Source organism: Stigmatopora nigra, chromosome 4 (assembly GCF_051989575.1).
Source record: "Stigmatopora nigra isolate UIUO_SnigA chromosome 4, RoL_Snig_1.1, whole genome shotgun sequence".
In the NCBI taxonomy this organism is placed as follows: Eukaryota; Metazoa; Chordata; class Actinopteri; order Syngnathiformes; family Syngnathidae; genus Stigmatopora; species Stigmatopora nigra.
In genome coordinates this window covers 8514088-8541401 of record NC_135511.1, presented here as the reverse complement: position 1 = coordinate 8541401, position 27314 = coordinate 8514088, and the positions used below count along the sequence as shown (strand labels likewise).

At 38.7% G+C, this 27314-nt stretch overlaps 5 protein-coding genes and 1 long non-coding RNA gene across 15 annotated transcripts; 2 read left to right on the top strand and 4 right to left on the bottom strand.

Moving 5' to 3' along the window:
* The first annotated feature begins 335 nt into the window (after positions 1-335).
* On the top strand, positions 336-13129 carry LOC144195627 (dual specificity protein phosphatase CDC14A-like). 9 transcript variants are annotated; one of them, XM_077715388.1, is made up of 15 exons: positions 336-907; positions 2119-2209; positions 2742-2817; positions 3170-3262; positions 3339-3415; positions 3693-3759; positions 3827-3977; positions 4052-4282; positions 4347-4485; positions 5068-5233; positions 5316-5410; positions 9996-10037; positions 10129-10251; positions 10524-10677; positions 11538-13129. In XM_077715388.1, the coding sequence occupies exons 1-15, from the start codon at positions 796-798 to the stop codon at positions 11550-11552; spliced, it is 1632 nt and encodes a 543-aa protein (XP_077571514.1). In that variant the 5' UTR covers positions 336-795; the 3' UTR covers positions 11553-13129. The 9 variants fall into 9 exon arrangements, 7 of the variants coding, with proteins under 7 accessions (XP_077571514.1, XP_077571520.1, XP_077571518.1 ...); XM_077715392.1 differs by lacking the exon at positions 10524-10677 and adding an exon at positions 11122-11187 and having other exon boundaries at positions 341-907; XM_077715387.1 differs by having other exon boundaries at positions 341-907; positions 10126-10251.
* Positions 13130-13324: 195 nt separating this feature from the next.
* Positions 13325-14525, bottom strand: LOC144195628 (intracellular hyaluronan-binding protein 4-like). Its single transcript, XM_077715395.1, has 4 exons — positions 14457-14525; positions 14162-14333; positions 13647-13829; positions 13325-13549 (listed from the first exon to the last, which is right to left on the bottom strand). The coding sequence occupies exons 1-4, from the start codon at positions 14513-14515 to the stop codon at positions 13484-13486; spliced, it is 480 nt and encodes a 159-aa protein (XP_077571521.1). The 5' UTR covers positions 14516-14525; the 3' UTR covers positions 13325-13483.
* A 59-nt stretch (positions 14526-14584) lies between these two features.
* On the bottom strand, positions 14585-16526 carry LOC144195167 (intracellular hyaluronan-binding protein 4.S-like). Its single transcript, XM_077714596.1, has 5 exons — positions 16378-16526; positions 16058-16301; positions 15187-15313; positions 14744-14887; positions 14585-14672 (listed from the first exon to the last, which is right to left on the bottom strand). Exons 2-5 carry the CDS (start codon positions 16293-16295, stop codon positions 14585-14587), a joined length of 597 nt encoding a protein of 198 aa, XP_077570722.1. The 5' UTR covers positions 16296-16301; positions 16378-16526.
* Positions 16527-17445: 919 nt separating this feature from the next.
* On the top strand, positions 17446-21495 carry LOC144195405 (zinc finger protein 367-like). 2 transcript variants are annotated; one of them, XM_077715020.1, is made up of 6 exons: positions 17446-17678; positions 17774-17995; positions 18481-18631; positions 18719-18838; positions 19258-19396; positions 19481-21495. In XM_077715020.1, exons 2-6 carry the CDS (start codon positions 17819-17821, stop codon positions 19743-19745), a joined length of 852 nt encoding a protein of 283 aa, XP_077571146.1. In that variant the 5' UTR covers positions 17446-17678; positions 17774-17818; the 3' UTR covers positions 19746-21495. The 2 variants fall into 2 exon arrangements, with proteins under 2 accessions (XP_077571146.1, XP_077571144.1); XM_077715018.1 differs by having other exon boundaries at positions 17446-17995.
* A 165-nt stretch (positions 21496-21660) lies between these two features.
* Positions 21661-23606, bottom strand: LOC144195691 (uncharacterized). Its single transcript, XR_013326142.1, has 3 exons — positions 23469-23606; positions 22595-22712; positions 21661-22332 (listed from the first exon to the last, which is right to left on the bottom strand). It is a non-coding gene; the product is annotated as an uncharacterized LOC144195691 (long non-coding RNA).
* Positions 23607-25105: 1499 nt separating this feature from the next.
* LOC144195348 (vasotocin-neurophysin VT 1-like) lies at positions 25106-26626 on the bottom strand. The gene is made up of 3 exons (XM_077714919.1): positions 26459-26626; positions 25855-26059; positions 25106-25759 (listed from the first exon to the last, which is right to left on the bottom strand). The coding sequence occupies exons 1-3, from the start codon at positions 26594-26596 to the stop codon at positions 25623-25625; spliced, it is 480 nt and encodes a 159-aa protein (XP_077571045.1). The 5' UTR covers positions 26597-26626; the 3' UTR covers positions 25106-25622.
* Between the last annotated feature and the right edge of the window lie 688 nt (positions 26627-27314).

Sequence of the window (27314 nt, the reverse complement as noted above, 5' to 3'; positions counted from 1 at the left end):
AATGAATATCTTTAACCTGCATAGGGGGACAAAGATTGAAATGTTCGGCTATAATATTACATATAGACATATTGATTTTCATTAATATTTATTGTCTCTTATTAAATATATACCTAACTCAAATCGAAGCGCAATTGGCACAGGTCACGTGACACGCTCCCTCAAGATGAAGTGTCGTTTCTTCGTGGTCACGTGACAGACACACCCACTTTAGGTCGCAGTTGTCTTCACCACGCTAACGCCTTGTCGCAAGATGAAATGGCAGAAAAGTTCCCCGTAACTGCTTTTTTTTTAAAACAAAACACAATGTTTTCTAGCTCTGCAACTGCATGTAGACTTTCCTGCATCACACCCAACTGACAGACTCTTCAAATGCACATATTTAAAACACAGATGCCACAATAAATTATATATACATTTTGGTCACATAAGCAATATTTGCACTATAAAAATATGAATAATAGTGACTTTTGAACAATGAACTTGACGCCACTGCTATGCAACTTTCTAAATGTCCTTGCATGGTGAGGTTTTATTGGAACTGTAGGATCGTTTTTTCTTCAAAAGGTGCAGATTAAGCCACTGCATAACATAACAGACTACGTCACAAATGAGGGGATTCTGGTGGCACAGAATCTTCCCTTGCTGAGACTGCACGTCACCGCCACCAACAGAGAAGAGAGGCTTGGAATCCCGGTTGACATTGTGGTGCACCGCGACCACACAGATGCTGAAAGGAAAACAACAAGGGTGCAGGTGAAGAAATCTACTATATCATGCAATCCTGAAGGCAACATGAAACGCAAGAACGAGAGGAGGCGAGCAGAGTCGAGGAGGAAGAAGTGCTACGAAGCCGAGCACGGTTCAGAGGCGGAGCCAAACTGCGATATTTACATTGCCATTTCAGGTAGGGTTTCTCGCACAATTAACTTAAAACATAGTTGGTACATCACTCGGTGAAATCAACCCCTTCTCCCATTTTTTTCATTAAAGTGCTGTGATATATTTGTCATCTTTCGCCTTCATCTTTACCACCCAAAGTGATGACACTGTCCGTTCCCTTACTGTTTTAATGCAATGTGCGTTCTGCTAAATTGTAAATAAGACACAAATGCAAGTCATCAATTGTTGTCTCGGTTCATTGGTTTCGAAAAATAGTGACGTTGATCTTAATTTAAATGCTCTCGCACTGTCCTTCAACTGTTTTCGCCATTGAAATGTAGACAAATGTACCCAGTTGTCGCATCGGCGCGGATTATTTAAAATACTCGGATTACTATTTCAAAGTATGTGCGTGTGTGTGTTGGGGGATGATAGAGAAATGACATTTGTGCGCTTTAGTTTTCTGAACTTCATCCTAATGTAATTTGCTAGGATTGTGGACACATCCAATATGGCGAAAACGCTTGACGTACGTAGTGCAGCAAAGAGCCAAAACGCTCATGCTGGGTTTAGCTGTGTTATACACATAAAATGATATATGCCATCAGTACGACAATGTAGGAGGAAGCGCAAATTCGAACTCTGTTCCATGATTGGTCGTGAGCCTAACCTAGCAACGGCCTTGGCAACGTTCCTATCCAATCGCCAATCAGAAAAGAAGAACTTCAAACTAAGAGGACGTGATAGACGTCTCTTTCCGCCAACATTTCCAAAACGTTGACTTCCTCTCAGCCAATAGCCTTTCGCAGTGATTGAGAGGCGGAGCAAACCGTGAGCTCACTTTTGGCATAGTGCGCACTTTATTCCTCCGAAACTCATCGTTGTTTTTGACAGGGGACTTTTAAGAAAGACAAAGTTGAGAGTTTCAACACTTTGGAAAAGGCGATCGGTTAACCATAAGACTATTGTATGCTTTTGCTCTCACGTATAGGTTTTTCCACGAATATGCACGCGTTTTTGTGAAACTTGCTCGAGTTTAACAAAAAAACATCTCAGGTCAACATGACCGCCGATGATGTGTCATCACGATGCATTGAGCTCCTCAAGGGTAAGGCTGCAGGGAAAATAATTTGGTTAAATGCGAAAAGTGGGGGGGGGGGGGGGGAGTGGTAATTGCAGACGTGAATGGATAAGTAGCGCAAAGTAAGTGACCGCCATGTCTTGTGTACTTTGTAGATCGGTTGTATTTCGCCATCCTGCAGCAAAAGGTAAAAAGCACGAGAGATCGACACTGTTTCTGCATTGATGAAGAATTGGAATATGAAAAGTAAGTGAACAGATTCCTCAAATACAACTTTTACGACTGTGTTTTTAACTACTGTGTCTTTAAGTACTGGGGCGGCGGCCCGGTGGGTGAGTGGTTAGGGTGTCCGCCTCACAGCTCTATGGCACTGTATTCAAGTCCAGGTCGGTCCACCTGTGTGGAGTTTGCATGTTCACCCCAGGCCTGTGTGAGTTTTCTCCGGGTAATCCGGTTTCTTCCCACATTCCAAAATCAGGGGGTGTCTCGGGTGGGCAATTTAGAGTGTCCAAGAAAGCCTACCATGCATGTTTTTGGAATGTGGGAGGGAACCAGAGTACCCCGAGGAAACCCATGCAGGCCCGGGGAGAACATGCAAACTCCACACAGATGAATAGGACCTGGATTTGAACCCAGAGCCTTGAGGCAGACGCGCTAAACACTCACACTACCGGGCTCCAATACACGCATTAAGTCCATCTATTTTTCAAGCCAAAAAGGGAAATGAAACTGGTCGCATTACAGTGATATTCTTGATTTCTATCTCATTCTCCTACAGCTTCTATGCAGACTTTGGCCCCCTCAACCTGGCGATGTTTTATCGCTTCTCTTGCAAGCTGACAAAGAAGCTCAAGGTAATGAGGTCACCCGAAATGGCAAAATACAGGAAGTTAGAATGTCAAGTGCATATATTGGAAGGTTTTCCAGTAAGAAATAATGATAAAAAAATATTATTTCCAATTGCAGACATCATTTATAGCCTGAAAAGATTTGACAAGACTATAAAGTGGTGAATATTTGTAAATACCATCATAATAACATGCTAGTAATTTATTATTTTCATATTACCAAAGCTCTATTTATGCCACATCTATTTAAAAAAAAAACGCTGCAACGCAAAAAAAAATGATGGTTGGAATTGTAAATTTAAAATATTTCCTGTCAAGTATAAAATTGACTTCACTTCATAATATCATTTTACCACAGTCCTTTACACTGTCACGGAAGAAGATTGTATTTTACACTTGTGGTGACCAGAAAAAACAAGCCAATGCTGCCTATCTGATTGGCTCATATGCAGTAAGTAGAAACGTTGTTATATAATAACATTTTAGTGTTTGATTTCTAAATTCCTAAATTATGTTTAAATACAAAGGTAATGTACCTTAACACGACACCAGAGGAGGCCCACAGTCTGTTGGTGTCAAGAAACCACACATACATCCCTTTCAGGTAAATAGAACTAATGGCATATATAGTAGGTTTTGTTTCTGTTTGTTTGTTTTTTAAAATATGAGCAAAACAATCTCATTCTGGAGATATTCTTATTCAAATTGAAGGTGGTGTTTACACTAATTGCAGTAAAATATTGATTTTGGGACTCATTTCTGATTCATTTTAATCCCCCTATGGTAGTTTAACTTTGTGGCCAGTGAGAGTACATCACATTACATACATATGTAATGGGAAGTAGTAAAAATTATAATATTTTATGGATTCTGTATTTTAGAGATGCCTCGTTTGGAACTTGCATGTACAAATTGAACATCCTGGATTGCCTGCGTGCTATCCACAAGGTATGTTGATATGGCACCTGTCATTTTTCTGTTTGATGCCCCCCGTAATGAGATTATCCTTTGACAGGCCTTGCAATATGGATGGCTTGACTTCTCCAACTTTGACGTCGAGCAATACGAGCACTACGAGAGGGTGGAAAATGGAGATTTCAACTGGATCATTCCAGGAAAATTCCTCGCATTTAGCGGTCCTCATCCCAAAAGCAAAATAGAGAATGGCAAGTTTAACCCAGAGTCCAATGCTTTGTAACCACTGACAATCGTACTTCACACATCTTTTTTTCCACCTCAGGTTACCCTCTGCATGCACCTGAAGCCTACATCCCATACTTTAGAAAACACAACATCACTAGTGTTATCCGGCTCAACAAAAAGATGTACGACGCAAGACGCTTTACGGACTCGGGCTTTGAACATCATGACCTCTTTTTTGTGGACGGGAGCACGCCTGATGACGCCATTGTTAGAAAGTTCCTCAATATCTGTGAGAACGCAGAGGGTGCAATTGCCGTCCACTGCAAAGGTATCACACATACTCAGGCCTGAAATAAGACATTTCTCTCATTTAACAACTCTTTTTATCTCAGCTGGATTAGGGCGAACTGGCACTCTGATTGGCTGTTACATGATGAAACATTACTGCATGACTGCAGCAGAAGTGATTGCTTGGATTCGGATCTGCCGTCCAGGATCCATTATCGGGCCTCAGCAGAACTTTGTTGAAGAGTAAGTGCTTACTTTCGAGTCGTAATTAGAGATATCAAAACTACTCAAGCTCTCCTTTTACAATAAGAAAAAGTACCAATTCTTAACATATATTTTGCCCCTGCAATTATTTGATTCACAATTAGTGGAAATATTTCTAAATCTAAATTTCTTCATAGTAGAAATTACATATCGGAATGAAAGTACTATACGTACACCTTTTTGTAAGCCTAGATGCTAGTACACATCTTTTAAATCACAATTTATGATTTTAATTTGAAAAAAATGTAATTTACTGAAGAACACTAACATTTAAATTGTATCAATCTCTGTTTAATGAACCAATTTGAAATTGTGAAAATTTTCAGTAGGTTATGAGCTAATAATAAGCTATTTATGATTTAAATTTGTTCTAATTTATGGTCTTAATGTATTTTTTATCTGTGAATACAGCATAACTTCAAGCACCTGACATCTTGTTAAATTGTTGACAGTTAAGTAGTTAGGAGTAAATCACCCAATTAGTAGTCAACAATCCACGTATTACACATGTATCTCTCATTTAAAAAGATAATATGTGTTGTTTTTTGTTTTTATCATTAGGAGGCAAAATAGTCTGTGGGCTGAGGGAGACATTTTCCGGGAAAAGATGTTAAGCGAAAGAAAGAATGGTAAATTAGCTGTGACCAGAATCCTTTCCGGAGTGGATGACATAACCATTAACGGCAGCAACAAGAACAGGGCATCCAAGACAGGCGAAATGGAACTGGTGTGTGTTTTTTCATTTTTCTAGTGAAAATGGGACTTCATCTGATATTTCCTGGTCTATGTTTTTCTTGGCAAATTTGCAGTATAGCGACGACGAAGACCGGAATGGCCTGACACAGGGTGACAAATTACGAGCCCTGAAGAGTAGGAGGCAGGCGAGATCCTCAAGCTCATTATCGTGAGTACTAAGACAGACTGCTGCTCATCGAGTAACAATCTCAGTCAATTCAAGTGTATTTATTTTCCAGTCAAAAATGTGGTGTTCTGCCTCAAGAGACAATGTTAGACAATGTTGGTGTCACATTTGAATATTTAATTCGACTAGTCCCCAGCGAGCATTATTTATTAGGTTTGGAACATGTTGTCTTACCATATTGCAGCGACTTGATAAGCATGGTGGCATTGTTGTATTCTTGAAATAGACGCCTGGTTATTCTGTGTAAAACCTGAAGGAAGAGAATTTGGGAAGTATTTATATTCAGCTGTCTGTAAAGTAGATTGCAAAATAAGTCTGGAAGTAATTTTAGGCAAATAGGGATTTTTGCTCATGCCGTCGACTCATTAGAAGTGCCAGAGACAAATAATGCATAGGTGTATTATGGCCATTGTTACCTGCAAATCTAGTTTGGATGACTGGCGACTGCCAATCTTCCCTTGTGGCTCTATTGTCCCATGCCAGGCAGGGGATATTTCTCTGCTGCGGCCTCACAGGCACGCTTTGGCCACTGTGTTGCCAGTCGTTTAAAAGACAGCTGAGAGAGTGGTGGTGTGGAAAGGAATGAAATGAATGGTGAGGTCTGAAGAGGTAAGCGCATGCCCCTTCCCTTTCAATGGAATGGATGGCTATTTTTTTTCCTTTGGCTTATCTGCAACATGGATATGCTATCAGTAGATGTACTACATATCTACTCCTGCCTGCCATTGACTTTCTGTTCTTGCTGTATTTGCTAACAGCTTTGGTAAACTCACTGCAGCATAAGCCTCAGTGTTTGGTGCTTGGATTCCAGGGTTTAAATGAAATGAGGGATGTGTTTTCTTTTTTTTTTCTGTCAAGAACTGTCATACAGGATTCTTCTTGGTTATTTACCACAGTGGTTTCTAAATCCTCACATTGCTGAAGGAATATTAAGGCCCACTTAAAGTTCTAGAGTAAGGATAAAGAAATCCTTGACAGCACACTCGAATGTACACATGGTTAAATATGGCCTACTTAGTGACTGCACCCTTATGTAGGTCATGTTACAATAAACATGTAGTATGCTCTCTTTCATATTAATATTTGGTACTAGTGTTGAGAAATCTTTTTTCGAATTCTCTAGTGGTTCCTGCTGGTCTTATTTTGCATGATCATATACAGAACCCCTGAAATTTAGTCTGAAGATTGTTCATAAATTTGGGCATTTTGCTAAAAGCAAGTCTATTTTTTCTATCTTGCCTCTTGTTTGAAAGTTAGAATTTTTTTCATTTTATGATTGTTATTAGTCTGGATGTTTTTTTCTGTGTGTTAGACAAATTTAGGGGCCATACTTTCATAAGTTATGTTGGTGGTGGTAACGCACATATCAGTTGATAAGACTGCAAGTCATTCACGAAATGAAATACAGTTTAAGGACCTTTGTGCTTGCAGCAAAAAAAGAAAAAGAAAAAAAGTTAGTCAGCAATCTTGCATAAATCCATACATTTTCACCGAGATTACACATGCAATCACTGGTCAATTTTGTTGAGCAATTGTATCAAATGAACTGTGCAACATGTGCAGGCTGAAATATGAGAGTGCCTAATGTTGCACTGACAGATGATTTAAAAAAAAATCAAAACAAGAAAAAAAATACACAACCTATTGAAAGGTCTTTTCTAGGCCTTGATACTTGTCTTATTTCAGCATGGCCTGTGGACTGTCTCACATACAGTGTTAGACAGTCATTGTTGTGCTGGGATCAAATTTCCTTCCCCAAGGAAGCACTAAAGCAGGGTGGAGATTTTCATGCACATGAGGCCCGGTTGCCATCCAACCATCTAACCCTCAGCTGAGCTTTCACCATCTGGCTTCACTGTTTAACACTGACGAGCATGTCAAATTCCACTGCAAATAATGTCAAAGCACGTTTTATGCCTATTTCCCTTTCCATGCATGGCAACGAGCACAACATCCTCGGACATGCACGCTCATACATGCCTCGTAGATGTCTTTAATCTGTCGTCTAATATGCATTAAATGTTGGGCAGGGGTCACACAGTGTTCCTGTTTGCATTTTATTGTTGCTGTTTTACTGAGTCTGGATCACAAGTGTCACGATAATATTCAGTTACACTTTATAAGTACTGACCTTAAACTATTTTGCGTTTACAATTTAATTGAATTAAAAAATAGAGACATGGTTGCCACCAATTCAGGGTGTCCCTTGTCTGGTAATTAAATGTGGTTTGCCAGCCCTTGTGGCCAATGTTTACTTTATGTAGATTTATCAAATCATAAAATGGATAATACGTTACAATATGAAAGGTGATGCCAAAAAGGAATGGACCATATCAACTGCAAAACATTAAGAAAACATAAAAATAAGCGAGTCCTAGACTATTACTGCGTAAAACAAGGGTCCACACTCAGCAATAGTTAAATGCCAGTATTTTTAAAGCTCAATAGCTCACCGAATTTGTTTATATTTTAAATCAAAGGAATAGCTACTCCACCCTGTAAGTACAGGGCCGTGTCTTCTACTCATGAATTCAACTCAATTTTGACTGTAAATTAGACCCATAAACGTGTAAAAATGACTTATTCTGGCTACTGTCACTGTTAAAATAGCTTTTGCAATTCCAGATTCATAATATATACTTAATCTTTATCATGGTCTTAACTCAGTATAAAAATTATCAAGAAATTGGTAAACCAAACAAATGTCGAGTTCACCCAAAATTATGTATCGTTTTAGATTGGCCATCGTTTTATCGATCCAGACTCATTGTAGAGGAGCATCGGAAACCTTGTGACATGCCCAGTTGTCTCTTGTCCCTCCTTCCTTTTTTTATTATTCCCTCCTTTTTTCAGTTTGCTCTTTATGAATTGTCCTCCTTCTAGATGGCTGGTAGCCATGCTGCTATCGTCCCTGTGTAGCCTTGCCCTGTGGTGGATTGTGTATGGCTTCCTTTCTTCCATCCTGCATTTCTGTATAGACGGGTTAAGATTTCAATGAGTTCCACTGGCCTGTGAACCCCCTCAAAAATGTATGCTGACACCCACTCTGGATCTATCACTGAAAATGCTGTAAGTGAGCTCCCTCTTAACATCTAATCTTAAAGCAGACGCATGGTAAATAACAAATTATTATTTTTAGTGTATATTACCAATAAAAACTAATTTGGTGCTAAAGTAGGGTACACAGAGATTTGTAAACATTACAACAATAGAAAAAATAAAACATGTCACTTGTGTTGACGACACTTATGGATTTACAATTGTAAAAGTAGAACTGGTGGTGTAAGATCTATTATTGTAGAAGTTTGTGTGTACCCTGCTTTAATTGAATATGAAGAGTCTCCTCCTGCATGTTTTCAGCACAGATAAATATTTTCTAGCGCCATCCTTTTTATTTTGAAACATTGTGCCTGTATTTCTGTTTAATAGAGTTCCCCGTCGTCAAACAGGGAATGCACTGCATTATTTCAGCCTACTATTGCAAGGTCTATGGCCTTTATTTGGGAGTGTAACGATTCATAAGTGTTGATTTTTTTTATACCCCTATGATCTTTGTTGATATGGCCTTGCAGACACTATCATATTGACCTATGATCAATTTGTGTCTTAACATGAAAATAACATTGGATATAACAAATACATGTTATATGGAGGAATGTCCTAACCCATTACAGAACTTAAGAAAGTTAGACCTTACTCCATTTGGCAATTCCACAAACCAGGAGGGAAAAAGGGATGAATGTGAGATGTGATGCATGTGAGAAAGAAGTTACCAAGCCGCCTTTATAGTCAAGTGTTGTCAAGCCACTTTTCTTTTTGAGAAAACAAACTAAAAAGGCACAATAGGGTTCCCCAAATGCTGACTGATTTGTGCCATTCTCGCTGCAGATTATCGTCTTGAGGCATAGTGTTTGTGAGGGTCCCTATTTTTATTACATTAGCAGAAGAGCACAATCATTGATAGTCACTTTTCTCCCAATAGTGTACTTCAGACTACATGTTACAGTGATGAAAACCATTTTATGCTGATTTAAAGTAATCTACCCGTTGTTTAATGGTGCTACTAGAGTACGTTTTTAGTACTGTGATTTACAGAAAGGTCATGTTGATGCATTGCTATTCAAAAATTAATCCGTAGCAAAATGAAATAGTTGTTTGCATTAATAGTTTAGGTGGTAGTGATGTGTCACTTGTTTAGCGTGAATAACACCAGTTCAGTCACTTATCCAGTATCCAAATATTGTCCAGTATCCAAATATTTATTTATTAAATGTCATACATTTATTTGCTCCTACTCCCAAAAAAATGCATCAATTTAAAGCCACTAAATTGTTCAGAATTGACCAATATCTTTGTTGAATCCTATCAACCACCTCAAATCGTTACACCCTTGCTGTCACTTTAGCATACGCAAAAAGTCACCGTCTAGCGCCACGCAACATTTTATTCAGCTATTTTTCTTTGCTAATCTCATCTGGCTGCAATGAGTACTGAGTAAATATAGGAGCTATCAGTTTGCATAACATTGCCCACCTCTACAAGTGACATTAATCATGTGTTTTCACAGGCAAGAAGAGAATAAGATTCACACCAGGTCAGCATCTCTTAAGTAAGCATTCCTCTATACTTATTCTCACAATGTATTCTCCGGATAACCTGATGTAAAAATTGAAAGAAATATTCCATCTCATTTGCAGCAGGACCATCTTTCAGGCCAGCGTACAGAGCTGTAAGACTGGTGTCAACTCATTGGCTCTATCCGACCACTCAGACAGCAGAAAGAGGACCAGAACCTCATTGCCTACAGCTGGAATAGCATGCAGGTAAAAAAAAAATAGCCACTGTCACAACTTGCTCGCATCTGCCTGGTAGTATTTTGCAGCGACCAAGTTTCTACCAAGTAATAGTTTGGTTTGATTCAGTATGGTATGGAGTTCTCTTCTGTTGCCTACATCTGACAATTGTGAGGCAACAACTCAAACTCCATAACAAACTGAACCAAACTGTAGCATGGGAAATGTATCATGAACAAGGCAAGGCAGACGCTATAGCCACTCATGGACCGTAACCTAACACCATCCCCTTTCTCTACCAGCTCCATTTATCGTACCCCACTGGTTGGCTCCCTAGGAAACTTGCATGTAGTGGCCAGCGAGCGGGAAGCAGTGTGTTTTGAGCCGTGTGACGGTCATAGAGACGCAGCAGCCAACACATGCACTTCTGTCAACTTAAACATGGCGCACTTGCAGGCAAGCCATCCCCAGCCCACATGGATCATCAACAAGTCACACCAATACAGTTCCTTAAACTTTCAACAAGTGTTCTTTATGCTGTTGGAGCCAGTTGGGTTTTGGCAGCAGTTGGATTATTGGATTCATGTCAAATTTTAAAGAATGTCGACTTTTATTCTCATTAAAAGCTCACCTGTTTAGTCTTTTTTTTTTACTGGGCAGCTGCCATGTCCAACTGAACTTAACAGAGCTGAAAAGGATCTCCTGCTAAATCATTCTCACGTCTGCCTGCGCTTTCTTTTAATCGCAATGCTTGCATGTCCTCCAAAGACGGGAGTTGTTTGGAGTATGACTGGCTATAGCTTGCCTTGTCTTTTATCAGCACTCTGCATAATCCTCTCTGTTCTTGCTCTTAACGCCATTTCTATTTTTTCGGCCTCTTTTCCGATTTGCATTAAACAGACCTGCTGCCTCCAGTGGACGTAAAGCTCGCCGAACTTTGCAGTCTGAGCGATTTTCTAAACTATGGTATTCATCACCAACTCGCTGTCTCACATAATTCTCTTAAAGATCCTCTTTCATCCATTTTTTTTATCTCAAGATGCATAATAGGTCAAAATGAGTGGTTGATATTTGACATTTATATGCTTTGATTGGTTGTAAATCACCCTTGAAATATTTTAGACCATTTTTCTTGAATTGGGTCATGTTTCAAATCAAATTATATTTCCAAATCTGTTGAAAGGGCATAATGAATTATACAAAACTTTATAAAATTGGTGTAAGGGGACCTTTGAAACCTTTGCAACATTCAACTAACAAAACCCTTTTATTACAAGTGTTTTCCTCCAATAATGTTGCTTTTCTGATTTTTACAGTCACTCCATACCTAAAGCAAGAGCTCCTTTACTCCGGTGAGTATGTGGATGTAAAAATCCTGAAGAAGTTTCACTTTTGATTTCAAGAAGACTTTACAGCCCACCAGGGGTGCAACATGATAGTGTGAAAAAGACAAGGCATTTAAAAGTTCAATCTTTTAAATTTAACAAGTGGTCCTCCTTAGATTCTGCAATGTTCCCAATTGTGTTTATTTTTTTGTCAAACTACATCATGAGTTGAAGGTGATATTAAAAGGAGCTTCTCCTCCCTTCTAGCAGTCACATTGAATTGGACTGCTCTTTCTTACCAATGTCATTGCGTGTCAGCCATTATTATGTAATCAATATATTTCAATATCTTATATACGTACATTTTTTTTGTTTTGTTTTTCCCCTGTGTTTAATTTTTGTGAATTGTCTCTTTCATTTTATACAAATTTTTGTTCACAATGCTACAGCTAATTGAGCCCATGTGTTACCCAAGTGATATCTTATGTTAGATCCATGATTCAGATCAGGCAAATAGCACACTGAAGTGGCAACTATTTTAATTGCAGATTAATAAAATAATCCAGAGGTTACTTTTGGAATTTTCAAGGGTTAAATCATTCATGACTTTCATCTCCGCTTGCTCTAAAAAGGTGACACTGTTTACAGTTTGTTTCTTTACTTTTTTTCAAGTTTACTAAATCAAGAATGTTGCCATTTGAAATTAATTTCATTTTGGGCCATGTCAATGATCTGCTTTTCTATACTACAGTTTAAACATCATGAACATCTTCCCAGACTGGTGATGTTACAATTTCTGCCTGGTACACTACCTTTATTCCACCACCAAATTTGAGTCTAATACAAAACTTAAGTGTCTTAAACATTGGCGGCTCTGTTATCTTAAACATACCAAAAAGTATTTTAACCTCCTATGACCTGGCATTGTCAAAGACTAAAATGTTACATTTTGGACTACTACAAGGGCCGGGCATCCACTTATGTGGACATCATTTTTCTCAGAAACTAGATCATGTAAACAGATGATTCTTTGTTTTCAAACTAATCAGGTCCCAATTAGCCAAAATATCAAAAAGAAAACAAAAATGCATGCCTTGCAAGAGTCAGTGTCTTAGGAGGTTAAGATTTCCCCTGCCTGAGTTACTAATAGAAAAGGTTTTAAATGTTACCTCAATGCACCTTTCCCAAGCAGTTTGTGGAAATTCAAACAGCATTTCTTCCAAGTACTTTCAGTCACGTCTCAAAGAGGAAAATTCCTAGGCAACAACAAGAATTCAGAGGGTCATGTTCCCAACTGTTGTGTGGAAAGACTGAAGTCAACTTTTTTTTCTCTGAATGTCCATTATTAATTTCACTTACTGTACTGTTTATCTTATAATTCAATTCACACCAATGTTGTAGTTAGTGTGTAAATATTTACTTACCTGAAATGTGTAAATATTTTATAACATTTTAATCATGTGAAGCCATCCAATGGGACTTTTGACCCATCTCTATAGAAATGTTGAACTGAAGTATATACTGTATGTACAAACTAATTCAAATAATCACTTTTTAATTAAAAAGAAAAATCTTGCATTGAATTTTTGAATTGTCACTTATGTCCCAGCACAAGTTTATATTCTAAAAACAGCAGCACGTCAAGCATATAAATGCCCCCCCCCCCCCAAAAAAGGACATCTAGTTGTTTTGTATAGTTAGAACAATGTAAACACTAGGTTTGAAACATCACCCAGGTTATGTACTGTATAGTATAAAAAAGTACAAGACACCGCTAATATTTGCTATAGTCTTTATAAATACAGTCCATTCAATGAATGTCAACAAAAACCCACAAAATTAAATATTAAACAATAAGGAACCATATTGTGCTTTTCTGGCCTGTATTTAAAGTGCAACCCATTTCCCCACACCAGCTACATTATGCATTAACTCAATCATAAGCCTGGTGATAGAGCTGGGAAGTCTTCATGGTTGTCCGGGTCAGGAGCTGCTTCATCCTCCTGTAAACAATCAACATGGTTATTCACCACCATCTAACTAAGGCAAACTGATGCTATTATTTTAGACAAAATAATGAAACATGATATCAAAGCCTACCTTCTCAAGTGTATGTTTGGCACACCCTTGGTGGCTGGGCAGGTAACCGCGCCCCATGCCTCGACCCCCTCGAGTTGGGCGTCCCAGACTTCCAAAATTGATGTCCAGAAGGGAGGTGATATCATTCATTGACCGGCGGAAGATATTGCTGTCATCCAATTCCTCCACATCATCCTTGAGATGCTGAAGATTGCAACGTAAATGACCAAATATCCTGCTGTTCCCCAGGATTCGACTCTAGGCGCTTATGAACGATTCAAGCTCACTCGGTGGCGCACGCTGATGAGCTTTGTTTTCTTGCGGCAATGGAATTTTTGGGATAGTAAATGAAACTGCTATTTTATTCTCATTTTGACCAAATATTTTTCAGAACATTTCTACTCTGATGGCTTCACTTTTTTACCATTTTTGTCATGTTTTAATTTTCTTTTTTTTTTTTATTAACAAAACAATATATAGGCTGATCAAAAAAAGATTGATTTGACCATTGAGTGTCTAAGTATTTCTGTACATACCATAAATTTAGACTTGTGGATGACTTTGGCCTTTGATGGAATGGGGCTCTCTGCTTTGCGGATATTGAACTCTGCCTTGGGACGATTGTCGTTCTGCAAAGCCTTCCATTCATCTAGAGTCATCTCCACGGCAACCTGGACCACCATCTCCCCTTCATCCTCAGCCATTGCACTAACAAAAACAAGACATTTTACAACACCTTTCGTATTAGGGAAAGTGTATGACTGACAGGTCAGCATTAAAATGTGCTTTCATAAAATTCATCCAGTTTCATATTTTTTTGGTGGTACTCACAGGTTCTCTTCCACTGGTCCTTGAGACTCTTCAGAATGAACCACAGCAGCGGGCATCATATCTATTAACTCACTTCAAGACCAAACGAAACATTTCTAATCAATCAATTTGACACTATTCCAGTGTTGTCACATAGACTCGCACCTTGCTGGTTCTTCCACACATCCCCAATTCCAAGGACCTCTACCACCTCTCTTCTCATCAGGAGAAATCCCGCTACAATGAGCGACAACAAATGACTGTCAGGGACTTGTAAGATCATCCCCAACTGTGTAAATGTTACTTACGTTGAACTGTGTCGGTCGTACTCTCTCTTGCCCCTCGTGACAAAGTTATCAAAGTTGCTCGGGTATCCCCTTCTTTCACCTCCTCTCCTACCCCTACCTCCTCCTCCTCGGCCCCTGAGGTCCACATTTTGATAGTTGGAAGGCCTAGGGTAAAATTAGGTGGTCACTTCACAATGATCACTGCATAGAAATAATTTAGTTTCATTTTACGTCAACACAACACATTTGCATTTCATTTTTCAGAGTTGCAGTTTTTAAACTAACTCCTAATGTTCTACATTTATACTCAAATGCTTATCATTTATTTTGAAAGCGGACACCTATTGTACTATAAACAGCTGTGTGTTAATTTTGGTCGTTTCCTATCCCTTATCAAGTGTTTGATGTAAACAATTGCAGATTGCTAAATGATGTACAATAACATTAAAGATTGAGCAACGTACTTTGGGACAGAGAACTCCTGTGGGGACAAAGCTGGTTTTGGTCTGCGCTCGCCAAAGGCAGCCATTTTTGACGCCCTTTTGGTCTCTGCTCCATCCTCTTCTGCGGTTTTGACTGGCTGCTTGCAAACTGGAAAAACAAAGTGTTTCATTCCATAACTATGTTGATTGCCTTTCATATACAAGTCTATAAAAAAATCAATACTAAATGACGAGTGTTTTTAAAAATACAATAAAATAAACACCATTTCACAATACTTTATATTTACGCTCTTGCAGAAAATGGCACTATGGTTTATATTCTAGCACTTAAAATATTTTCCGCTATGCCTCCACTTTTTCACCCCATAATTTCCTCCACACATTTATAAATGATCTATGACTGAAAATCTATTTTAGCCCAGTAAAATTATTGGCAATATGAGCCATGTGTTCATTGGAAAAACCAAGGAATGTTAGTGTAACTGCGGTGTAATTTCTGTTAGTAAAGCCATGATAATTGGGAAGCACTGATTTAGAGTAATTAATGACCATTACAAACACAAATTCCACTCAATTACTATTTTTCATAGAGTTTAACATACATGGACATTGACGACATACCATAAACACAGAATGCAGAGCCCCTGTATCACTGGGAAAAATATCTCAAATTAGAGGAACTTAGTACATTTCCAAACTTCTAAACTGTTAGGTCGAAATGGGGGCGCCAACAGATGATCAGTGCCAACCGTCCCATTGGAAATTGATTGGACACTTATTGTTAACGCCAATAAGTGCATAGGTTTAAGTCAATATAAAAAAATGTATGGTGTTGCAATTGACATCTGATAAAAGTTTGGTTCACATGCAAATGATTTTGTTTGTCACGTACTTGCATCAAGTTCTGGATCTGCCATTTTTGTGATGGGAACACGTCTTTCCCTCTGGGATTCTTTCTGCCCAGGTTTCTTCTGTTTGGGCTTTTTATCTTCATCCTCCTTTTTCTTCTTCCTTTTCTTCTCCTGTTCGGTCTCTACCTCGCTTATGAAGTCCAGTGGATCCGTGTCGTCGTCGTCGGGAAGATTCCCGAACCTATTAGCTACGGTACAACCGTAGGCGTCCGTTATCATCTTGTTCTGAGGGAAGGAAATGTGTAATTAATTTCTATTCTATAATGACGCACTTTATTAATGTGATCATTTGAAAAATCACCTAGTTTCTCCTCTACTGGTCACTATAGAACACCTGGTGACGGTCAGATCTCCATGGATTTACAATCAAATTCCGAAAGTGACGTCCACTTTCATAAATGTTTGGCACGTGCGGCTCAAGCGAAACCGCGCCTCCCTATGAATATTCATAATTGGAATTCTAATGACGTCACCACCAACGGTGACAGGCAATGTCAATTTAAAGGGAAAGACGACAGCAGCTTTAAAAAAGGATAGTAAATGAGTAAAAGGTTCACTTTAACTGAGAACTATTATTTTCAATCAAAGAAAAATAATGTTGAGACATTTAATCATATTTTGATTGAAGTAATGTTTTCTGTTGGACGATATAGTGATTTGTCTTTATTTAGTCGTTGCTTCAATAAAAGAACATTTTTTGACGAAAAAGAAAACTCAAATGAAAAGTTAAAATTGCTCCCTCAAAAAAATCTAATATTCCTAGTTTAAACACATGATTTGACCACTTAAGATTCCTACTATTTTGAACTTTTTCTATAGGAGTATAGTGACTTTCGCATTAGCTGGGGACATGCTGCAACCAACAGGAGTATTTCTTCTGTCTTTTATCTTAAAGGAACATTTTATCCTTAAATATCTGTGTTATGCTCTGTCTTTTATTCTTTTTAATACTTCCTTTGTTCTGGTGTTTCCGGCTTGAAAGGATTACGTAACACTGGCGCCTTCTTTTTTTGTTCCCCCACCCGCATCTTTAAAAAGCCCCCCAAAGGATTAAAGTCAATAGTCATGTGCGCGGGAAAGAGCAACCATCTGCTCGCCGACGCTGTAAAATTAACCGCCTTTTACTCTCATTGGCTCAAACGTGGGCGCTCGTGTGACACACTCCTTGCCTCGGCCAATCCGTGTGGCCGAACCTGAGCGCGCGCGCCCAGTCTTCAAACCTGATTGGACGAATGTGTTTGGACTAATCACACGCGAAAAGCAAGAGGACTTCCTGGTTACTGTCCGCGCAATTCGCTAAATGGTCCATTTGAGCTCTTCCCATTGGTCAATTTGGCACGTGTTCGACATTTTCCGAAGATGATTGGTGCATTTACTTGTCGGGCGCGATTTTGCAATGCGGTGCAATCGCTCGTGTGACGCATACGGCTCAAGACTGCGCCAGCGGCGGTACCAGATTTGTCATATTTAACTTTTGCGAATAATCGCAAGATAGGGACGCCTTTTTTATTTTACCAACTGGAAATGAAGAACGTATTCACCCCGGATTAACACGGCGAGGCATTTTTAAGATTGATATTTACCCTTTGAAGATAACAGACGGTAAAGACTTTTTTTTATATAATTTGCGATCGTTTTTGCATACAATGAGCGACGGCAAGCATCCTCACGTTATATTCTGCAACGACTCACCTAAGAGGGTCCTGGTGTCCGTCATAAAGACTACTCCGATCAAGCCCCAAATGACCGAGGCCATGACGCCAGCGAGTCCGGGATTCAGCGATTTCATGGTTTACCCGTGGAAATGGGGTGAGAATGCCCATAATGTCACACTGAGCCCCGGTTCGCTTAGTGGGGCTTCGTCTCCGGGCGGGACGGCTGGAGATCCAGACGCGGCTACTTCACCCGATCAGAGCAAGGTACCGCCAAGTACATTACTTTTCCTATTTAATGCGAGTACGAGGCATAGTAATAGCATGGCCATATTGTAAAAGGGAAATGCATTCAATATGAACAATAATGGGGTCACTTTAAATAAACAATCTTGCCATAGGGTGTGTCTTGGTGGGGTTTAAAGCCTTTCTGGCTGCTATCATGACGTCTAGACTGGCGCCTAAAAAAATACCCGGAAGTCGGGAGTTCACGTTGCTGCTTCGTTGCAAATCTCGCGATATTAGAGACAGACTGTTGAATGGAAGTGTATGCAAACATGGACTGATTGCACTTAAATTATTTGTTGAATTGAATGATTTTATTGTCATTGTAGAAGAATAATGACATTTAAAATTTGTCTGAAGTGCATAAATAAATATTAATAAATAAGTAGCTGTCTCAATGTTTTCTGTGTAAAGGCACACTTTGAATATATTGAATGATTCCATGTTATCCTTGGTGTTGTATTCAGGATGGAATCCGCCGAGGACGTCCTCGAGCCGACACAGTTCGGGAACTGATTAACGAAGGAGAGACGTCTTCCAGTCGTATCCGCTGCAACATTTGCAACCGGGTGTTCCCCAGGGAAAAGTCTCTCCAGGCTCACAAGAGAACACACACGGGTGAGCATAAATGTTATATATCTGTCAGGGCCTTCTATATACAAAGAGATTGACAACATTGATGACCCTGTGCTTTCCTTCTTCCAGGTGAGCGTCCATATCTGTGCGACTACCCAAACTGCAGCAAGGCATTTGTCCAGAGCGGTCAGCTGAAGACCCACCAGCGGCTACATACGGGAGAAAAACCATTTGTCTGCTCAGAGAAAGGTGCAACCCATTTTTTTATTAATTGATCTGGCTGTCAAAAATTGAGCATAAGCAAAAGCTAGCATCCCACCTGGTGGAAATCCAAGGCACCCAGACATGCCAAGCAAGAGAGATGCTTTTCTGGCAGTCGTATAGTTAAACTTGTTTGCATATTGACTCATTCTGTCTCTTGACAGTGCTTAAATAATAAGAGCCTGCTGTATTATTTTGACGAGATACAAACAGAATGATGGAAATTAAATTGGGAATATTTTTTAATTGAGTGGTTCCTTGTGTGCCACTAGAGGGCGTCCGTTTACCATACAATTGCTGGGTTCAACAATCAAGTTCAAGTGAAGCTTTCCTGTCTTTTGGTGTTTGTGACTTTGGGCCAATTGAACATCTTGAGGTGTTAATTGAATGTGTAATTTCTTTTTCAGGATGCAGCAACCGGTTTACACACGCTAATCGTCACTGCCCCAAGCATCCATTCTCCCGCTTGAAGAGGGAGGAGCCAAAGGAAAGCACTGGCAAGGCACAATCTGTGGACAACAAAGCAGTGGCAGAGTGGTTGGCAAGGTTGGAAAATTACAACTTGACCGATCGTACCTTCTGAGAAGATTTTATAGCTCGAGTTGATCTAATTGTGATGGCTCCTCGCAGGTACTGGCAAACCAGAGAGCAGCGCGCCCCTTCCACCGCCAAGGCGAAAGTGCAGAGCAAAGGCAGAGTGCATGATCAGGATCAGGAGCAGCGTGACCCAATGGAGCTTCTCCAATGTAATGAGGAGAAAGGTGACGATGGAGAGGAGGAAGAGGAGGAGAGGGGCAGCCAAGGGGTTGCTGCCAAGCGTCGCCTCCAGGAGCAACGAGAGCGTCTCCACGGTGCTCTGGCGCTCATCGAGCTGGCCAATAACCTGTCTGCCTAAGTGGCGCCCCTTTTCCCTCAATCACTTCTGTCCAGCCCCGGTCCGCCTTCCTACCATTATAGTGTGCTATATGTAGCTAGACCACCTTCAAGCGCATATCCACTAGTTTCTTGTTGACATTGAGAAAAAAAATTGAGATTAGTGTTGTCAACTACCCCAGGAAGGCTAAGCTAAAGCACCTTATTCAGCTTCCATTTATCCTTTTTAGGCTGCTACTGTAGAGGTAACTTAATGAAGAATGTCACTCTTCTTTTCTGCCTTTTAAAGGGGATCAAGGAGTTTTTTTTAAAAGTTGTTTTCTTTTGCACTTTGATAAGATTTTTTTAAAGAGATGGCGAATGGTTGTAAATATGGTCGCAAGATTTTCTAACAGGGTGTATGTCTTACAAGTCCGCCACGCGCTTCTTCTCGTGGAGTCAGACTTTGTGTGAGGAGTTTTTTAGTGTGTTTGGGGGTGGTCTTTTGAAATAGGTGGCGTATCCCTTCCTGTGACTGGCTGATGATTGTTGCAGCCCAAGTCCACTTTTGACTGCCTTTTCAACTTTCACAGCATTCGATCAGCGTCATTTAACCATGTGCACTTATAACCATTTTTCACCAAGCAGTAATGCACTGTTAAGCTTTTTATAAATTATTTAAACTGATTGGCAGGCATGAGCTTCCATGAGTCTCCATAAAGAATGTTTCAGTTTGGATTAGATTACCCCATAATCAGAATGACCTTTCATCAGCAGTTAAAGGGAGAGCGTCATAGAACAGCATGCAACAATGTAGTCGTTTTTTAATAGTGTTTCATTTCTATTTGTGGCACTTTTTTGTTTTAGTCATGTTCAATTGACTCATCACAACATGGCATTTCTACAATTCTGCTCCCCAATCAGGAGAGACCTGCTTTTTCACTGGGTTACCAATGACAGTGTTGAAGTATTGAATCTTTGCCGATCACAGTTCTATTTTTTTTAATCTGTTTCATTGCTGTCATCTTTTATATTAAAAGGTGACAAAATTGATTTGAAAGGCTCATCTTGTGTAAGGTGATTTTGTTCTGATTTCAAAACTGAACTTTCTTGGCTCTTATCAAAAAGAAAATTGAAGCACTTGTGTTTTTTTTTTCATTTTTAATTTTTTAAACATTTGGGATTATGCTTGCAGTTCTGTGGGTGAATTTGGAAAATGGAGGGGCGCCTGTTCGTCTCAAACTGGTTGTTTTTGTAGTGCTTGCTAGGTTTTATGTTTTTTCTCTCAAGCAACACTACATGAAAACACTATCAAGCTTCCTAGTTGCTCCACTTTTGTGTGTTTTTTTTTGTTTGTTTGTTTTTGTGTTACTGCATTAGTTAGTGTTGCTCCGCAATACCCCGGATGTCATTTAAGTGATGTATCGGTGCAACACTAAAGGCATTTTTAGTGATGTGGAAATAACCTGGAAATTTAGTCACCAAAATTACGCCTTTGTGTTTGAGTATTTCTAACAACTAGATTGTTTTTTTCTTTGAGTGTCTTTGGATAAAATTATGGCATTTAATATATATACAGATTGCTAGAATTTTGATTGTGCAAAACTTACCAACAACTTTGATGTGGAATCTTAGAATCAGTTGTCATTTACACATAATCCACACATTTAAATGGTTCTTGCTTGCTTGGTATAGGTTTGTATAATAACTATTACAAAAAAGCTTGGCTTCTCTTAACAAGCTTTACAATCTTATAACATTGGTGGTTTTTAATAAATGTTCACACATCCTAAGTTATTGTTATTGTTGTTTTTTAAATTTTCTATTTTCTTTTTGTAAATGGAATGTTGAACATGTGGCAAGTAATAATACTTTTTTAAAGTGCTCACCTGGTCAGTTTCACACAACAGATGGATGATTACCTTTTTACTGTTCACAGTAAGCTTATTTATTAGACACGTCATCAGTGTATTCTTGCATTTATCACCCCCTCGACTGGTGGTAAGTGGAGAAATATAGCCACACAGAATGATGGAATATATCACAAGAACAGAAACATGAAAAGATAGCACCTGGAATTAACTTATTGCATCCACTTACAGCGAGAGACGTCCAATCTATTTGAATTAGGAGGGGCAAAAAAAGAAAGGCCCTGTTGATGCCAGTCAAAATGGACCAGTTCTCGACTATCCAAGCCGAGATGCTGTTGATTGATGTTCAACTACTTTTTTTGTCTGTAACTGAACACATTACCATGGAAACTGGAATTTAAAATCAAAATCATTCAAAATATATTCAAGTGATCATCAAATATATACTTGCTTAATATTGAAAGAATTGAGTTTTTTGTGTGTGTGTGTGCAGCAAAATGATTACAAAACAACAAGAAAAAAGAGTTAAGCATTTTAAAAACAAGGACATATCAGTAAGAAAAGCTATGATCAGAAATGATAATTCAATTGATTGTTTATAAGTCAGCAATAATGAAAATGAATTCACAAGATTACTATCCATAGACTTGTCAGTGTGTTGTTCCCAGCCTTATCTGCCTCATCTTCAGAACCCTTCTCAGCTCATTTTCCATGTTGGTATGAACACAGATGGGCTTCTTCCAGACACCCACATATAAGCTGCACGAGAAAAAGAAAAAAAATCCATTACAATACGGAAGTACACATTTTAATAGGCAAATTATTTTATGTATGTATTCAAGTATGGAAACTACTTTTGAAAAATGGTTAAAAATGCAAATGACCGCTCATGGCCACCACACACTGGATGGAGAGAGACAGCAAAAATGTCCACATTAAATGCATAGAAGTTGTGACTCTTCAGACAAAATATTATTCAACGTTTTCTTTAAAGAGTTATTAAGAATATGTTGGAGCTTACACGAGAGCGTCGATGTCACAGAGTCCAGTGCTGTACTGCATGTACCATCTTTGGACCTTTGCAAGCACTTGCTTTGGAACAGTATTTCTGGTATTAATACAGCATTTGCTGATACCACCTTGAATTGGAGAACAAATGGAAGGCATTTAATGAACGGATAAGAAAATAAGCTGGATTTGTGTCGAAAAAAGACCTTGTATCCGGAAAATAAATCAAAACAAAGTCAACATCTATTATCCCATGATCATCATTAATTTTAAATTACTTGTTATTGTTCACTCAGATTGGCCAGCATATTTAAATTGGCTCAATGAGTGTAGAAAAAAAAACTCATTACAAAGATAATAACTTGCAATTTTTGTTTGACCCTTTCAATAAGTTATTTATATAGCAATGTATTATGTTATTATTGGGATTAGTAAGGAGAGAACAGACTAGTACAGGTTGATCTGATATAATGTAGGTCTAATTTGTTGATCCACGACATTAATTCAGTTACATTATTGACTCAAATAAATTTCATACATGCTCCTATTTGCATTTAAATGCAATTAGCAAAAATATGTAAATCTACCTTTATTAAAAATGTACCTCTGCTCACCTGTGAGGATAAATGACATTGAAAAATGAATGAATGGATGCATGAATGAATGCCCATTCCATAAAGTTAGTGTAAGGATGCAAGTTTATATATTATATATTCCTTCATTCATATATTGAACTGTTTATCCTCACAAAGGTTGCAGGATATAGATTATTTAATGAAACCAAATAAATATGCTTTTTCAATAAAAAAGGAATTTCTCCATTCTAATAATCACATTACATTATGTTTTGTTCTATCATTTAGTTTCCATAGAACTACAACGCATACCTTCAGTGGAGCTGATGGCCAAAGCAATGAGGCAAAAGGTCAGCACAACTGCTTTAAGATCCATAATGGTAGTGCAGGTGAGTTAAAGTAAATAAAATGTGCTAACATGGAAAATGTGGTCTTCCACCTTTTTATACAACCCCTGAGCACCTGGCTATATAGTGAGGCAGGAGGGGATAAAAAAAAAAAACACTCTAACAGGCGCTGACATGTGACAGGTAAATTGACGGAAATTTTCAAGTCAACCGTTTTCACATAAATTAAAGCATTAGACATGACAGGCTTGATGGAAAAGTTATAATCCAAGGTTGATTCAGAAATTCTCTGGCAGATAATATTGTGCACTTTTAATGAAAGCATTGCTCAACTTTTGACATTATACTCACGATATCTAACGATAGTTCAATGAAGCTTAAAATTCACTCCCATTGATGATGATAAGAGAAGTCCAATCCATTTAAATGAATTGGACCTCATCACATTACCGCTCCATATTTAGTTACACTCAACTGAGATTCTTGGCTTTACTTTAAATAAAAACATAAGCAATCAAGAAATGCTTTACCACTCACTTTTTTCAAAACCTGGCTGAACTTGTCCATCGAAAAAAACAAACAAATCTGATGTCAATCTCAAATCTCAGAATCAATCGCCAGTATATTTGCTTGCCTGAAGCAATAAACAAGTCTGAACAAGCCATAAGGATAAACAACATTTTTTCAGATTTCAAACAATTGTGGCACACATGCCAACTTGTTTTAGACCACTGTAAGGTTTATGGAAAATATATTTGTTTGTTTACCACAAAATTCATCACAAAGTGGACTCGACATAGTAATTGTTGGCTGTTATTGTTCTATGCTGTCTAAAATTGTCAGTAAAAATACAGCCAGACAAAAAACACTGAAGTCCCTAAAAATTGTGATAAATAAAGTATATATGGGCTTCTTTTTTTTTACTGACCAAGAATTAAACTGTGTATCACCCTCGTGGTCCCCAAACACTAAATTCTATTAGAATAAATAAGCTGTATGAGGTGCAGGTGCTGCTGCCTTTACAATAGCCTTTTGTACAAAAAAGTTGGACTGAGTACAAATATTCTTACATTTTCTACTGTAATCCCTTGTAATAATTATTAACGTGACTTCAAACTTATCCGTTGCATTCCAACTGGCCCCAGTCCAATTTTTCAGTTTGATCAAACTGGGACCACAACAACCAATATCCCCACAGGCAAACACCGGGTTTTATCTGTGGACACGTTGAAACACACCTGCTCTGACATTTTGGCGGGCAACTCATTAATTAAATAATTTCCTTGATTTATAACATTAAAAGATATTTTTTCATCCATCCAGCCCTTTGCTATCAAGTCTCTTTTGAGTTTCAAACCCAGAACTTCAGAATTCAGTAATTTTTTTGCAGAAATTAGATATAACTCTTCATTTAGAATCCGTTATCTTTCTTATCTTTTACTGAGCAATTATTTTAAATGTAGGCTGCAGTGCAACTTAATGAGAAACCAACCTTTGCATCTGTACACTGTATTTACGACAAATGGCGACACCATTTGCACCTTAATGGACAAATACAACACAACGTTTTTGAAGATACACTTTTAATAGTTTTCCCCCATTTACAGTATCCGCTGCACAAACGGTCCAGGCATCGTAAATCATCTAAAATTGTCGTTTTATCTACTATTTACAACAATAATTCATTTTTAATATCATGTCAAGAACAGTGGTATGATTTACAAGCGTATTTCTCCTTTTAAGAATGTTACATTTCTTAACCACAATCTTACGAAAGATTATGGCTTTTACTTGAGTCATTCCCAACCAGCGCAACAGAAAATTACCCAATTCAATCCAATTTAATTAAAAATGATTGACTGCGCAAATACGTGTGGATTGATTTAATGCATTTTGGGGGAACACTGAATTAACAGAGTGTGGGTTTCAGGCTGGGAGTCTCAAAATAACTTGAAGCAAGCATATCTGTCTGCATTCAACAAAATGGAGAAGAAATACGCTTTTTAGGTACGCAGTTGGAGTTAGAACTCTTTTTTTTTTTAGGTTTAAATGATGAGAACATTATGCCCCCGTCTTGCAGGCCGGACAGATACTTTGCAATTGATGGGAGATATAGTGTTCAGTACTCAGTCTGTCCTCTGGTGGCTACATGGAGCAGGCGTAGAAGCGCTTCTGTAGGTGAGCTCCCTGCAGAAGGTTGGGCTGGATCCTCCATTTCAAACTCCCCGAGGCAGGAGGAGTCCACAGCACAGCTCTCTGCAAACATTGGGGAGTAAAGTGTTCTAACCTCACATACAAAGAAGGATTCATTTCACATTCTTTGCAATTATTATTCTTATTATTCTTTTTACCAGAGTTGCAGCAGACTCCCGAAGCAGCACAGTGAGCCCCATCGCGTCCGCAGGGTCGGCCCCCAGTCTGGCAGGGTGTCAACAGGTAGTTTTCCTCCATACAGTGGGATGTTTCTTGAGTTCCCAGAATGCAACCGAAGCCCTCCACACAGCAGATGTTAGGACCAAAGCAGCGGCCTCTTTCCCCAGGGCCGCATGACATGCACTGTGAGGCACGTACAGGGGAAAAAATTGTGTTGTAATCATTTGTTTCCAAGTTTTAACTCAATTTGGACTGTGAGAACAACAATGGGCTAACTCAATTTTAGCCAGAAGTATTTAAAAACTAAATAAAACATATAAAAAAAAAGTTTTTATTAGTAGCCGTAATTTATCGAACAACATTAACTATTTGACCCTGTAACATTTTTTAAAATGTAGTTTTATCACCTATTATTAACTTTATTTGTAAAATTGCAACATTTGGAACAAATCACAAACTATAATACTGTCTGTACCTCCATAAATCTGTTTTAAAATGTTCAGCAAAATTCAATAATGGAAACAAGCATAGAAAATCAAAGACTTGTTAAAAGATAAAGAAAGAAAAGTAAAAGCTGCCTACTTGTCTGAGTCCATGAGTCTCGGCCAAGGCTCTTTTTCCTCCCCGTGGGCAGTTCTGGATGTAGCAGGCAGAGGAGAGGGCTGAGGCTAGGGCGAGGAGTCCCAGGACGAAGAGGGGGAGAACAGAGGAGCGAGCCATCACTGCAGACTGGAGACAGATGAGCTTAGCTGGACTTTTGCTTGTTGTAGACTTTACGGCGTGCTGTCTCTCTTTATAAATGTGCGATTGAAATGCTCTGTGACGCCACAGACGCGCCAACGAGGTCGAGGTAGATGTGTTTGCGCATCACTTAGCCGCTCCGGCAGAAAATGTTTTTGTCTGTATTCAATAGGCAACAATATTCAAGTTGTGGGTAAAAGGACACATTGTTTTTTGTATTTTTTACCGTGAAAGCAACCTCTTAATCAAGACTTTCTCAGTCATTATTGAGCACTTCGTGATCAAGCAGTCCAATCAACACCTGACTAATTTATGGGATAATCTCAAGGTCAGAAACGGATTGACCCATGTTTTGTTTCAATGACTTGAAATGATCCAAACACAATTACCATTGTAAAGCAACCTGTCTTACATGCTATGCATTAATGTTCACTGATTATGTGTTGTCTTGCTTATTAAGAGTTAATGCTTGAGCATTTCCTCACACTTGTACTTTGCATTTAAGTTGAATTAGAAATAATTTGTGGGGGGAAAAGACAGTAATTCAAGTCCTGATGAAACAAGCACAAATTGAAATTTAAGTATTGCTCAAGAAGTATAAGTTATTTTCAAGCTTTTCTTGTGTTACTCAATCACAATAGCCATTTTGATAACTTAATGCAATGAGGATCGGCATTTCAGGATGCAAACAATGAGG

What these genes read in the sequence shown, in the direction of transcription:
- LOC144195348 (XM_077714919.1), bottom strand. Translation starts at nt 26,596, where the DNA reads ATGGCTCGCTCCTCTGTTCTCCCCCTCTTCGTCCTGGGACTCCTCGCC. An exon ending in AGACTCATGGACTCAGACAA is followed by an intron (nt 26,060 to 26,458) that starts GTAGGCAGCTTT and finishes CGTGCCTCACAG; the next exon opens with TGCATGTCATGCGGCCCTGG. An exon ending in GGGAGTCTGCTGCAACTCTG is followed by an intron (nt 25,760 to 25,854) that starts GTAAAAAGAATA and finishes CAATGTTTGCAG; the next exon opens with AGAGCTGTGCTGTGGACTCC.
- LOC144195405 (XM_077715018.1), top strand. Translation starts at nt 17,723, where the DNA reads ATGAGCGACGGCAAGCATCCTCACGTTATATTCTGCAACGACTCACCT. An exon ending in CTTCACCCGATCAGAGCAAG is followed by an intron (nt 17,996 to 18,480) that starts GTACCGCCAAGT and finishes TGTTGTATTCAG; the next exon opens with GATGGAATCCGCCGAGGACG. An exon ending in GTGGCAGAGTGGTTGGCAAG is followed by an intron (nt 19,397 to 19,480) that starts GTTGGAAAATTA and finishes GGCTCCTCGCAG; the next exon opens with GTACTGGCAAACCAGAGAGC.
- LOC144195628 (XM_077715395.1), bottom strand. Translation starts at nt 14,515, where the DNA reads ATGATGCCCGCTGCTGTGGTTCATTCTGAAGAGTCTCAAGGACCAGTG. An exon ending in TCCACAAGTCTAAATTTATG is followed by an intron (nt 13,830 to 14,161) that starts GTATGTACAGAA and finishes TGCAATCTTCAG; the next exon opens with CATCTCAAGGATGATGTGGA. An exon ending in CCAAACATACACTTGAGAAG is followed by an intron (nt 13,550 to 13,646) that starts GTAGGCTTTGAT and finishes GATTGTTTACAG; the next exon opens with GAGGATGAAGCAGCTCCTGA.
- LOC144195167 (XM_077714596.1), bottom strand. Translation starts at nt 16,295, where the DNA reads ATGATAACGGACGCCTACGGTTGTACCGTAGCTAATAGGTTCGGGAAT. An exon ending in AGATCCAGAACTTGATGCAA is followed by an intron (nt 15,314 to 16,057) that starts GTACGTGACAAA and finishes TTGTTTTTCCAG; the next exon opens with TTTGCAAGCAGCCAGTCAAA. An exon ending in CAGGAGTTCTCTGTCCCAAA is followed by an intron (nt 14,888 to 15,186) that starts GTACGTTGCTCA and finishes ATTTTACCCTAG; the next exon opens with GCCTTCCAACTATCAAAATG.
- LOC144195627 (XM_077715387.1), top strand. Translation starts at nt 796, where the DNA reads ATGAAACGCAAGAACGAGAGGAGGCGAGCAGAGTCGAGGAGGAAGAAG. An exon ending in CAAAAGCAAAATAGAGAATG is followed by an intron (nt 3,978 to 4,051) that starts GCAAGTTTAACC and finishes TTTCCACCTCAG; the next exon opens with GTTACCCTCTGCATGCACCT. An exon ending in CAGCAGAACTTTGTTGAAGA is followed by an intron (nt 4,486 to 5,067) that starts GTAAGTGCTTAC and finishes TTTTATCATTAG; the next exon opens with GAGGCAAAATAGTCTGTGGG.